The 13,122-nt window shown below is 42.6% G+C and overlaps 1 protein-coding gene across 2 annotated transcripts in view; it reads left to right on the top strand.

The window, feature by feature from the left end:
* The window catches only part of MAMDC2 (MAM domain containing 2), a gene marked incomplete at its 3' end in the record, with an annotated part of 111,721 nt that overhangs the window by 64,780 nt on the left and 33,819 nt on the right, over positions 1–13,122 (top strand). For both annotated transcript variants that reach the window (XM_081151258.1, XM_081151257.1), the window contains exons 6-8: positions 4,229–4,485; positions 7,187–7,280; positions 11,749–11,892. In XM_081151258.1, coding sequence (XP_081007384.1) covers positions 4,229–4,485; positions 7,187–7,280; positions 11,749–11,892 — 495 coding nt within the window. The remainder of the gene's footprint in view (positions 1–4,228; positions 4,486–7,186; positions 7,281–11,748; positions 11,893–13,122) is intronic.

The following is a 13,122-nucleotide window of genomic DNA, read 5'->3' as shown; positions in this document are numbered from 1 at the left end:
CCCAGGAGCCATGACAGTTTTAGGGATCCCTGAGGATGTTTATATTTTATTTATTTTAAAAACAAAAGCAAAATGAACATAATAATAACAAATGTAAGTCCAGTCTAGATTATATTCATCTTTATACCAATGAAATTATAAAATATAATTTTTAACATACAGGGTGTCTCCCCAAAATGTATACACATTTGAATGATTATAAATCAGTGTTTATTAACATAGAGTTCATTTTCAAAATTTAAAAGAATCTACAGAAATGAATAATTTTTTTGGTAACACCTGTTTTCAAACTGATGACTGTTTTGGTCTAGGCACTGCTGAAAACTCAAGCAGTGGAATTGCAAACATCAAGAATCATTGGTGTGCCTTCAATTCGTCAACTGTTGCCAGTTTTGTACCGTAAACTTTATCTTTTATGTATCCCCATAAAAAGAAGTCTAGTGGCACTTTAGGATAAAGTTTCTTTGTTCAAAGCTTAGTCTGGCTTCACCATTATTTGAAATCAGTTAAACCTGAAAAGGAGTGGAAATTAAGTGAGTTATCAGCTTAATTTTATCAGCTTAAATGTTATCAGTATACATTTGGGGGGGACACCCTATACTCTATGGAGAAAGGTGCTCATGGCGGTGACAATGTCTAGGTTCCACACAAGTCACAGTGCAGCCTTGGGTGGAAAAGCCTTCAGCACAGGCTGGAAGGCTGACGCCTGTGAAAGAGAGGGGCCAGGCTGATGAGGAGCTGCTGAAAGGCACTATGTCAGACAAACTGGCCCTGCTCGGGTGCCCCTGCTAAGCTTGGTGACTGGCTGAGAATAGCCCAGTTGATGTGGCCGCGGAACAAACATTATCGTGGATCCACACGTGAGACAGCTAGAGGGTGTCAGTCTGCTGTGGTCCATGCAGCAAGTTCACTTGAAGGAAATGTCAGCAGCCCCACCCATGGATCCTCCAATGAGGTATCAAGTAAACAAAGTATTATAGCTCTTCTACCTGGACCCCCAGTGGCATATTTTGGAAAGAGATCGTTTCATTGGTAAGACTTATCATTACAAAGGCATTAAAAACTTCCTCTCTGGAGAATGGCTGGTTGCCAGAGAGAAGGGGGATTGAAGGACTGGGTGAAAGATGGGAAGGCATGTGTGGGGGATGGGTGAAAAAGGTGAAGGGATTAAGAAGTATGAATTGTAGTTACAGAATAGTCATGGGGATATAAAGTACAGCCTAGGGAATATAGTCAATAATATTCTAACAGCTATGTATGGTGGCAGATGGGTACGAGATTTATCAAGGTGATCACTTAGTAAGCTGCATGATGTCCAATCACTGGGTTATACACTTGAAACAAATATAATATTGTATGTACTGTAATTGAAAAATAAAAAATTATTTAAAATAAAAAAGTAATATAATAAATTTTTTTAAAAACCCTTCCCCTCTGCCTCCGACACTCACGTGTGTTCTCAGTGGACAAAGGCGTGTTGCAGAGGCCAGCTGCTCACATGCATTCTCTATTAGGAAAGTGTTCTGGTCGAGGTTGGCTGGTCACCAGCAGTGTTTAAAGGGCACTGGACCTTCCTTGCATAATAGAGGTTCTTTTAGTCCATTCAGCCTAACATTCTGATTCTTCCATTAAAATCCCTCCCCAGAGGTGGCAAGTTGGGTTTCCAGCCTACAGACATGTTTATCTGACACACACACAAAGTTTAAAAAATTACAGTGAAGGCTATTATGGATTGAATTGTATCTCCTCAAAATTCATATGTTGAAGTTCTAACCCCCGGCACTTCAGAAGGTGACCTTATTTGGAAACAGAGTCATTGCAGATATAATTAGTTAAGATGAGGTCATACTGAACTTGGGTGGGCCCAAAACTCAGTATGACTGGTGTCCTTATAAAAGGGGGAAATTTGGAGACAGAGAGAGACGTGCACAGAGGGAGAATGCAGTGTGAGTGCAATGGCTGGCTGATGCCAGCGAACCACCAGGACTAGGAGAGAGGCCTGGGGCATATTCTTCCTCACAGCCCTCAGAAGGAGGGCTTTAAAGAAGTTTTTTCTTTAAATATGCCTTTATTGATTTCAGAGAGAGGAAGGGAGAGGGAGAGAGAGAGATAGAAATATCAATGATGAGAGAGTCATTGATCAGCTGCCTCCTGCACGCCCCCCACTGGGGATGGAGCCTGCTACCTGGGTATGTGCCCTGACCGGGAATCGAACCATGATCTCCTGGATCCTAGGTCGATGCTCCCCCACTGAGCCACGCCGGCCGGGCAAGGATCCAACCCTTTTGATTCCTTGATCTTGAACTTTTAGCCTCTAGAACTGTGAGGCAATCAATTTCTGTCATTTAAGCCGCCTAGTTTGTGGTACTTTGCTGTAGCAACCCTAGCAAACTAATATGAGGACATCATGTAAAATGGACAGAGTTGCCATAAAAATCTGGATTCTGAGCTTTGGTGGGAAAAGCCTGCAGCAGGGGGCTGGATGTCAGGGCATCAGCTGGGAGTAGAGGGAAGGGCTCTCAGGATGGGAGGGAGAACACAGGCCGTGCGAGGGGCCACCGCTCTCACCACCAGCTGCTCGTGGCAGCAAGCGAATATGGTCCTAGGGCTATCAGGTTTCTGAGTTTTCCAGGGAAGACTGATTTCTTTTCTTCATTGCTGGTGAAATATGAGCTCAGATGTTGGCAACTAATCCACCACGCTTGTTTTTCTCTTCCCGACGCCATCCACGCCAATCATGTACCTGATCTAGCTGACTCCTCCGAGCGTCTGAGTCTGTGATCTCTATTATTCAGCTGCACGGCTTGGCAAGATGATCAGGGAAATTCTGTTTAAACAAGAAAGGTTATTCAGTGGGTCGGACAATTTGCTACCAGGAGAAAGTAAGCTTTGATTTGTCCATCTTTCTCCTCTGCCTTGTCGAGGTGGGGACCTTTCTGAGACCATATGAGTGCTTCAAATAACCATTGGTTGAGGGCCTACCGCGTCCTGGGCAGCGTGCTAGATGTAAAGCAAGTGCCAGTGTGTGAATGCATATATTCTTCCTAATATCCTTACCACTATTTTGCCAAGGATAAAAGGAATCATTATTAACAGGGCATAATGTAATAAACACAAAGATATTAGGCTGTCGTTGTTCTGATCCTGTAAACAGAAGGGCCATTCTCTTGAAGCTGCACTGCATAGCTTTCCTCAGTCACTGCAGCTTAAATACACTCAGACAAAATTGCTAAGAATAATAGCTCCTCTTCAGAGACGATGGGGAAGGCATGGTGCTAGAATCATTAATAGCATTACTTTATTTCATTATAATTATGTTAGGCAATTACAGTGTGTCAGGCACACGCTAAGCGCCTCATATACATCATCTCATTTCATACTCATATCAGCCCAATGAGAGAAGTATTTGGCTCTCATTCTAGAGATCAGGGAATTGAAGCCCAGAGAGATTCAATAACCTACTTAAGGTCACAGAGCTAGTAAGAGGTAGAGCAGGATCTGAACTCAGTTCTTTCAATGCCAAATCCAGGCTCTCCCATTCTGCCTCATTGTTTCTCAGTTTCACCAAAACACCTCCAATGGAAGTCAGCCTCTGAGTCCAGAGCCCACCAAGGCCTTCCCAAGAGTGGCATCACTCTTCCAAATCCTAAACCCCTCTGCAGGGTTGATTGACCTACATGTTCTATTAAAGAGGTACAACTTGTCAGTCAGTATGAATTCAAAGTCTTAGTTTCTCAAAAAATATACAGTGACATTTTGTATATATTGCACAGATGTATAGGAGGGCCCCCTCTATGCCTTTTTAAGAACAGCTTCTACACTTGGTATGTTCTTAGAAACCTTATAACTCAACGAAGGCTTGGAGGAGGGGGGCTTCGGGGGTAATATTCTGTTTCTTCCCACAGCTGTGTTCAGCTTGTGAAAACTCCAGCACTTTACAAATAGTACATCTACCTTTCTATATGGAGGTTAACTGCAGTCAAAAGTAAGGAAAAGAAAAAGAATGGTTCTTATCTTGTGTTTCACAGAGCACAGCGAACTCTGTGCATTTATCTCCCAGGTGCAACATTCATCAGCCCAGGGCCAACCTTCTTTCAGCTGTAACTCACTGGCTTCCTCTCCACCACTCCCACTCTGGACAATTCTGAAGTAAATCCCAGAATCCCACCATTTCAGCTGACAATCCCCAGCCCGTCTTATGCTGTGTTTTCCTTTCTCTGGTGTTCAGGCCACTACATGTACGTGGACTCGGTTTACATCAAGCACTTCCAGGAGGTGGCCCAGCTCATCTCCCCGATGACCACGGCCCCCATGTCCGGCTGCCTGTCGTTTTATTACCAACTCCAGCAGGGGAATGACAATGTCTTCTCCCTTTTTACTCGGGATGTGACCGGCCTTTACGAGGAGATCTGGAAAACCACCAGCCCTGGGAACCCTGCCTGGAACCTCGCTGAAGTGGAGTTCAGTGCCCCGTACCCCATGGAGGTAGGTGGCCCAGGCGGGCCCTGCCCTGGCCACTCTGGGGCTGCTGCCCCCGCCAGGCATGGGGGGGCGGGAGGTGCTACAGTCCCACACTCATTCTTTCTTCTCTGCTGTGTCTCACTCTTTTTTTTCCTTTTCCCTTCCTCAGCTTAGTATTCCCTTCTGTCTTCCTCCTTAATCACTTTCTTTTTCTAGCACGACTATTTTTTTCTAAGGATGACTATGGAAAAGCCAGTCAACCAACAAGATTTTTGTGGCTCACCCTCCCTTTGAAACTTGCACTGTGGTCATGGGAGGTCAAAAGAGACCAATGCCTTCTAAGTGAAAGTCACTCTTGAACTTTCGTTCCTGAGAGCAGTTAGGAAGGGTCATTATAAGGAAGGTTATTTCCATTCCCAGTCAAGGGCACGTATCTTTGTTGCAGGCTCGATCCCTGGCACCAGTTGGGGCATGTACAGGAGGCAGCTAATCAATGTGTCTCTCTCACATCAATGTTTCTCTCTCTAAAAATAATCAATGGAAAAAAATATCCTCGGGAGAGGATTAACAACAACAACAACAAAAATACCAAAAACTTTTTATAGTTACATGAGTGAAACTTTTTATAGTTACACGACTGATAAATGTCTGATGCAGAAGAATTACAAAATTCAGGAAAGCAAAAGAGACTAAAACAGCCTGGCCAACCATGCAAAGATGAGAACAGCTAACATTTTGGTGTTTATCCTTGAAAGACCTTTTTTCTAAGCACATATATTAATACATATACATCTATGTGCATATTCTATTACTTACAACAGTTCAACAAAGTAGGTAAAAATATTCCCATGTTACAGATGAGAAAGGTGAAATGGAGTCTAAGGAGTTTGACATTTCTCATCTAGGCGAGTGCACACACAGCGGTGAGTGCGGAGCACTTAGAAAAGTCCCTGAACTAAAATCTGACCAAAAGCTGAAGGAGGAGACCCAGCTGTGTCTGAGGACCCCAAAGGACCTCTCAAATCAGCGGGGGCAACAGTGTGGTCCTATAAGCAGAGTCTTAGTTACCAGAGGTTAACTAAGCAGAGTCTGGAGCTATAAGCAGAGTCTTAGTTACCAGAGGTTATTACTGTCTACTACTTTTTACATTGTGCTTTTTTACAGTATCTTACCCTGTTCTCTTTAAAATACAAAAGGAGTGGATTATCCGCTGGATGCTTTTTAGTGGTGCCATCTGCTCTCCTGATGTGGAGCTTCAGAGAGGGCTGGGGTTGGGTCTTGGGGTTTCTGTCGTGTCCTATCTACTGATAGCCTGTCACTCCTCTGAACCTCTTCAGATCCCCCTAGGACCCCCATACAGCCCAGAAAGAGCACAGTGCCATTCACAGTATGTGTGCTATTTCCCATCCCAAAGGCTGACCAGGCCTCAATTTGCTCTTGCAGCCCAGAGGAATGTGTTCTGTGAGTGGGTTACAAGGAGAAAGAGAAATATACACACTGCTTCAGAAATAGTCTTTCCTTTTATTAAAAGGCAAATGAGTCTCTCTCTCTCTCTCTCTCTCTCTCTCTCTCTCTCTCTCTCTCGCACACACACACACACACACACACAGCATTTTCTTTGTGAACGCCTTCCCTCCAACCATAAACTCCTCCTTGGGCAACATTAATATGGGTGAGACGTGGCCAATTTTTTTTAAACATCAAAGCTGAAAAGTTACAATTCTGGGCATTACTAAACCTCAATGTGTATCCATTTGATTCACACATGTGTGATTTGCTCTAATAGTCTGAACTCATTATGCTGGCATTATTTGCTCTCCGTAATTGCCAGGAAAAGAAACGTATCTTGCAGAAATCAGTGAATTTAATCTCACTGTATTCTCCAATGAACTTTCAAAAGGAAAACAAGCATTTAAGACCCTCTTTCTGAGCAAGAGAGCAGCACGCAAGCTGTGATGAGCATATTAGCATAGTCTGATCCGAATAATCTTTCTTCTTTGGCCTGCTCAGTAAGATGGGCTCTGTCACTCACTTCCTTTATCGGCTTTCACGGACCAGGGTTAAGTGTGTAAACTTCATCTGCCCCTTCTCACTGGTCCACAGCTGTTCCCTTTGTTCTCAGCTCGTCTCATCTTGCCACAGACCCACTTCCAGGGCCCCTCGTGGATTTTGCCAAGACCTGGTAGGATTATTGTTGTTAAGCTGAAGGGCATCTTAGGAACCATTTTGCCCAAACTCTTTTTTTCCCCCTTCAAAAATGGAGAAACTGAGACCCAGAGGAGAGAAGGGGCCTCTACCCGAGTTAATTGGCGCATGAAAAAGGGCAAAGGCCTTAGAGGGGCTTAGTTCCCTGTGAAGCGCAGGAGAGAACCTGACCTGCTTACTGCAAGTAGCCTGTTGTTTCTTTCATTGAAGCTCATAATGCAAATTGTCAGTTCTGTAGCTCTATCAGAAAGTGGCACAGGTACTTAAGCTGATGCTCAAGGGAGGGGGAAAGTTCACCAATAAAATGCAGCTTAGGGCTTAGTATTTACTCTTCCGAAAAGAGACTGTGGGTTGAGGAGGAAGCTGCCCACGCTCCTCTCTTTAGAACATGAATCCTCAAGTACCTATAACTTGGCATTTCCTGGCTTACTGACACATCATTTTAAATCATGCTTAAGAGCACTTAAGCCTAACAGAAAATATGTAAACCTGTAGCACACTCTGCCGTTTTCCTCTGCAGCTCATTTTCGAAGTTGCTTTCAATGGTCCCAAAGGCGGACACGTGGCCCTGGATGACATTTCTTTCTCTCCTGTTCACTGCCAAAATCAGACAGGTAAGCACCCTTTTTCCCTTCTCCCATGTATTTGGAAGTTTCCTTCTCAATAGATGCCGATGGTTAGGACTTGCCTTATTTCTTTCTAATTGCCTTACCTTTTCTATTCTCTCATCCTTAAAAATTATTTAACTGGATCATCATTTTTCTGGTATATTACTCTTTTTTTCTTCTCACAGAGTGATTCTAATTTTTCTGACACCACAGGCCCTTCTCAGGGGTTAGGGAGCTTTCATCTTCCCTACCTATTAGGAAATGAAAATTAAATAATGCTCATTCTTTCCCCATCTTTCTCTTTAATGATATCATGGGTTCCTAGATAGGTGGATGGGTAGGTAGAAAAAAAAAAAATCTCAAAATCTAATGAGTAGAATTATGAAAACTCTTTACAATTTTATATATCCAAGACCTATAAATGTCCTCATATTTAAAGATATTAGTATTTGGTACCTATCCCTATGATATTTTTTCTCTAAATATTATGTACTCAGTTTAAATTCTCTTCTAAGTGAACCCTCAAGTTACTTTATCATGGCTAATTTTGTAATTTCCATAAACTTGGTGCTTGGAAAAGAGAGAAACATACTAATTTGCTGAAACCAAATATTATTTTTACTAATTCTAATTTTTAAATAAAAGCTAGTGAAATTAAAAGAACCAGACTGAATTTACATATTTTCATTAAAATTATTTAATCCAAACTATAATCAAAGACTAAAAGAGTCTCTTAATTCGGCAGAACACAAAAACCAAAATTGTTTTACTTCTCTAAATCTGATTGCCCCCTTATTCTGTCTCCAGTTAATATCTCAGTGATGCTCATAATAGTTTCACAACCTCATTATCATTATTTTTAGAAAGTTTTTCTTTGTCACTAGGCGTTTACATTGAACATTTATATTTCCAAATGACACGTGTGGGAGAAGAGGTGTTTTATTCAATATCTGTGCTGGGTAGAGATGGGGTGAAGAGGCAGCTGGGAGGTCACAGAATCTACTGAGCCACCTTCGAAGTAATATCTAGAAATACTCTCCCTTTTAAAAAGATACAGAATATATGTGCTTTTTCCTACTGACTGGCGAAAAGAAAAGAAAGAATACAGCAATATTAGGACCATTTATTAAAAGGGCTGGTAGCCCCTTGGTCTGTAAATTCTAGCCCACGTAAAGACCCTTCCTCCACAAGGGCCACCAGAGATTCACTTTTTAATATAGTTAGGTCAACTAAGACTCCAAATTGGTCTTCAGAACTTCCCAACATACCAACTTTGCTTTAAAATGATTAAAACACGTGATCATCGTGTTATGCTCGAGAGCCAGAACTTTGGATTCACAACCCTATGTTGCCACTTATAAGCTGTGTGACCTTGGGCTTGTTAATTAACCTCTCTGTGACTCTTTCCCCATTTATACAAGGATGGAAGAATCTGTTCCATAGTGTTGTCGGGAAGATGGATGAGTTAATGTCTATGAAGCCCTTAGCAGACTGTGGCACACAGAAAATGCTTGGTCATGAAACTTAATGTTATTTACTTGATTTTCAAAACACTCCCATCCATTCCCTGGAGAACAGGGGCTCAGATTGAAACTGAAGAGAACCAGCAAAGTACACTGCCCTGATGAATGTGGAAGCTGGAGCCTGCTTTGTGCTTTCATTAAGCAGCTGTGAGGCAGATTCTGAGGCTTAGAAGCTGAGCCCTTTAGTTTTCATATTTCATCTTATATTTCACCAATAGTTTATGCCCTTCTGCTTCCTAACAGGTGCCAACATTTTTTTCTTTATCTTGGTTAGCTCCAGACTTGTTGTCTCTGCTTCTCCCAGCTGGGTTTAGCATCTCCCCTCACCTCCCTAGTAGGCCAAGACAGGAATTATTTCAACACATGAAGCATCTGGTTCCCACCATCTGGTTGGGCTTAGAGTTAATCCAGTTTCCTCGACCTGGGACCCATCACAGAGTCACCTGGTTTAAACACCAATGTTATGCCCCTCGCTCTCCAAGTATCTGCCCAGGATGCTCCAGAGGACAGTGAGGCCTCCCTACTCCCCCCACCTTGAGTTTCAGCACTTCCCTTTCTGAGCCTTTTCCACCCACAACTTCCTCCCTTCTGCCATTAGATCTAGTGTCTAGATCATAGGAATAAGCTCTCCTTTTAGGCTGTAAATCCTTGGATGCCTAATAGGCAATTCTATTCACTTCTAGGAATCTGCCTTAATGCTCAATCCCAAACGTAAAGGTTCACTGCTCTGCCCTGTGCAGCCCCAACCTCCTTTCTGAGGTCGGGTACACCCCAGACCCAGGCCAGGGACTGGGAGGAGCCTGACACTCATGAATATACTCTCAATGGGTGTCTACCTGGGCCTAAATCTCAATATTGATCAATCTTGTTATTTACCAGTAACAACACTACCCAGACCTCTTGTTCAATTGGAAACTTGGCTCCAATTGCTGCCTTGGTTACAGCTGAAGTTGCCACAGCCTTCCTTAGCTCTGAGGCCCTCAAGCGTCTCCCCAGCCTGGTCACTGGCCCAGCTTCTGCTCTGTCATGATTCCTTGGTCTTGTGCCAAGTCCCAATCACTCTCCTCCCCAAGCCAGCTTTGAACTGTCTCCGCCTGCTTTCAGGCTGGAATAAAACTGCTGTAGAAATTCAGCAGCCTAAACAATACATGGTACCCAAAATCCCTCCAGCACCACAGGGGCTGATGAGCCTTTTAGATCTCTAGGGCTGATACTGAGCTTGTCTCCATGAACTCCAAGGAGCAGGGCAAAAGACGAGAAACGCTCCCACGGATTCTTCTCGAGCTGCAGTAACCTCCATCTAATTAGATTATCTTCAAAGGCTCTCATTTCTAAAAAGTTCAAATGTCAGAAAGCAAGAGATTAGCTAGATCTTACATTATAATGCTTATTGGTACCTTGTTAGGGACTTTGTTTTCTGATCAGATGAAAATAACATACAAACAGTAATTCCAAGAAGGGAGAAAATGAAAAGTCATATTTTCCCTGACCACTCCCTTCCCTTGAACTCAAACTTCAATTCCACCTCTTTTTGTATTTTTATATCATTTCAAACTCAGACAGAATTTACAAGAATGCTGTCCCATACACTCTTTACTCAGATCTACAAATTGTTAACATTTTGCCACGTTTGTTTTATCAACCATTTAAGAGTAGGTTCTGGACATTATGCCCTTTTACCCCTAAATACTTTGATGTGTGTTTTCTAAAACCCAACACATTCTCCAACATAATTATTAAGTTCAGGAAATTTATCACTGATAGAATATTATCAACTAAACCATAGCCCATATACTAATTTTCCATTGGCCCCAATACTGTCATTTATAGCTGTTGGTTTTCCTGGACCGAGGTTGAATCTTGGATCCCTGTTGCATTGGACTGTCCTGCCTCTTTTGGCCCCTTAATCTGGGCCAGTCTCTCCACCCACTTGAATGTTTTCTTGCTTTGAAAATTGATAAATTGAGAGTATAGTGAATCTTTGCCCCTAAACAGCTCCCTGTTTCATCAGATCACAGTTCCCAGAACTTGAATGTTCCTCTAGGAATGGTTTTCCAGGTATTCAGAATAGTGCCCCTCTCTCTTGTCCTAAAAGATTAGACCAGTAGACGTCATCACGTAGAACAGGATCCCACTCAGCTACACTGAATGTGTCCCAGACTCTGGTTCACATGCCCTCTGGGCTCAGAGTGCAATCTGAGTTAGTGAGGTTTGCAATCACTGTTGCTAAGCCCAAGTTATTCTTAAAAGAACAGAAATATTTTACATTCCATACCTTCTGGCAATCTAGGATGAGATGGCATTTTTAAACCAAGGTAAATGATCCTGGAACTCAGCAAAAGCCTGAAAAATGACAGTATGGGTGACAGAATTGGCCTGTCTTTTTGAACAGCATGATTTATACTAAGTAATGATTTCCTTCCAGCGAATCAGCTCCTCCTACGAATGTCAATTATGAATAGATGGTAGCTGTGCTTCTGACACAGAGATTGAACAAAGGAAAATTATTTCTGGAAAATATTATTTCTGAAATATCTGTCTTAAAGAGAAATTAAGAATTTCCTAAAATCCCTACCTTTTCTCTCTCTTTCTTTTTAATTTTGTACAAATGAATTTTGAATTGTGAAGAAGTAGATGAATAAGTGCTCACACTCTTTACAGCACGAAAGGAAATTTCTTTTGAAGTCTGGCATTTCTTCATTTCTGTAGAGAGTGTGAAAGGAGCTCCTTCCTTCCACCCCTTTAGGGAGGAAAACAACAATTTTCCTGTCACGCTGGCACGTTGGTTTGATGCTAACCTGTCAGCATGCCATTAGGGTAAAAATATTTTGACGTGTTTTATCTCTCCGGTCTCCCCTGGCACAAATGTGTACGTATTTGTCAATCAGTTGCTGTAGTCCTTTGAGAGCCTTGGGTTGAGTGCACTTTAACTTTGGTTCTCTTTTGCTCAGAGCTTCCTTTCAGTGCCTTAGGAGCCAGCTGCAATTTTGAGGAGGATCTCTGCAACTTCTACCAAGATAAAGAAGGTCCAGGCTGGACCCGAGTGAAAGTAAAACCAAACATGTATCGGGCGGGCGACCACACTTCGGGCTTAGGTAAACCAGGCATCTGTCCATGTGGGGACTTTGGGGGGAGGGGGGATGGAGGAGGTGGGAGATGGGGGGTAGTGTTCATGCCCCATTCTCCATTCTTATTCCACACCTACCAAAACACCAACTTAAAAAAAAAAAAAAAAAAGGCAGCTTTAAAGAAGCAAAGACAATTGGTAATCTTGTATTTGAGCATTTTTTTAAACCTGGAATTTAAGTTGCTGGGCTAGCAAAAGTATTTGCCAATTAATTAATAGCCGAAGCTTTGGAAACTCTCTTGCTCTTCACTTTAAATGGAGAAGTACCGCCTGGCTGGGTGTGGCTCAGTGGTTGAGCATCGACCTAGGATCCAGGAGATCCAGGTTCGATTCCCAGTCGGGGCACATGCCCAGGTGGTGAGCTCCTCCCCATTCCCGGGCCTGCAGGAAGCAGTCAGTCAATGACTCTCATCATTGATGTTTCAACTCTCTCTCTCCCTTTCCCTTCCTCTCTCTGAAATCAATAAAGATATATTTAAAACATAAATAAATAAATGGAGAAGTACCCTTAAAAAGCTTTTAGAGTCCAATTATAAGAAATATTCAGAATAGACAAATTTATAGACAAAAAAGATTAGTGGTTGCCATGGGCTAGGAGGGGAAACGGGGAGTTACTGTTTCATGGGTGTAGAATTTCCTTTGGGGGTGATCATGTTCTGGGACTGAATGGCGGTGGCTGTACAGAATAGTGATGTGCTAGGTGCCACTGAATCGTACACTTGAAAATGATCGAAATGGTAAATTTTATGCTATGGGTATTTTACTGCGAGAAAATATATATTGTGGAGAATAAAAGCTATTGGAAATGTTGGTGGGCAGCTGATGGATATATCTAGGAGGAACTCTCAGAAACCAGTCTGAGCTCCCTGTGTAAAGACTGCATATCGCTTTAATGGCTCCCTTGTGAAGCTCACTCCAGTAGACACTGGTGGAAAGGGCTGGTTCTCAAGGGGTTAGTGTGTCATTTACTTATTCAGCAATGACCTGTACACTGGGCACCAGGGTGAATTTACCAGAAAGCTTAAGTTTCAGGACCTCTCCTTTGCATGGGCCCTAGGGAAAGCCCTGAAAGGGTCCTTGCAATATTATACTTGCAATGTTGTGTCTTTTCTTAGAGGTTGCTTAACTTGTAGAAACACAGGCTCTACAAAAACCTATTCTGACCTTGGCCAGACTAACTCCTGGGGGATTACAATAG

This window comes from Miniopterus schreibersii (genome assembly GCF_964146895.1).
Source record: "Miniopterus schreibersii genome assembly, chromosome: 11".
Lineage (NCBI taxonomy): Eukaryota > Metazoa > Chordata > Mammalia > Chiroptera > Miniopteridae > Miniopterus > Miniopterus schreibersii.
This window is presented reverse-complemented; position numbering and strand designations above follow the sequence as displayed.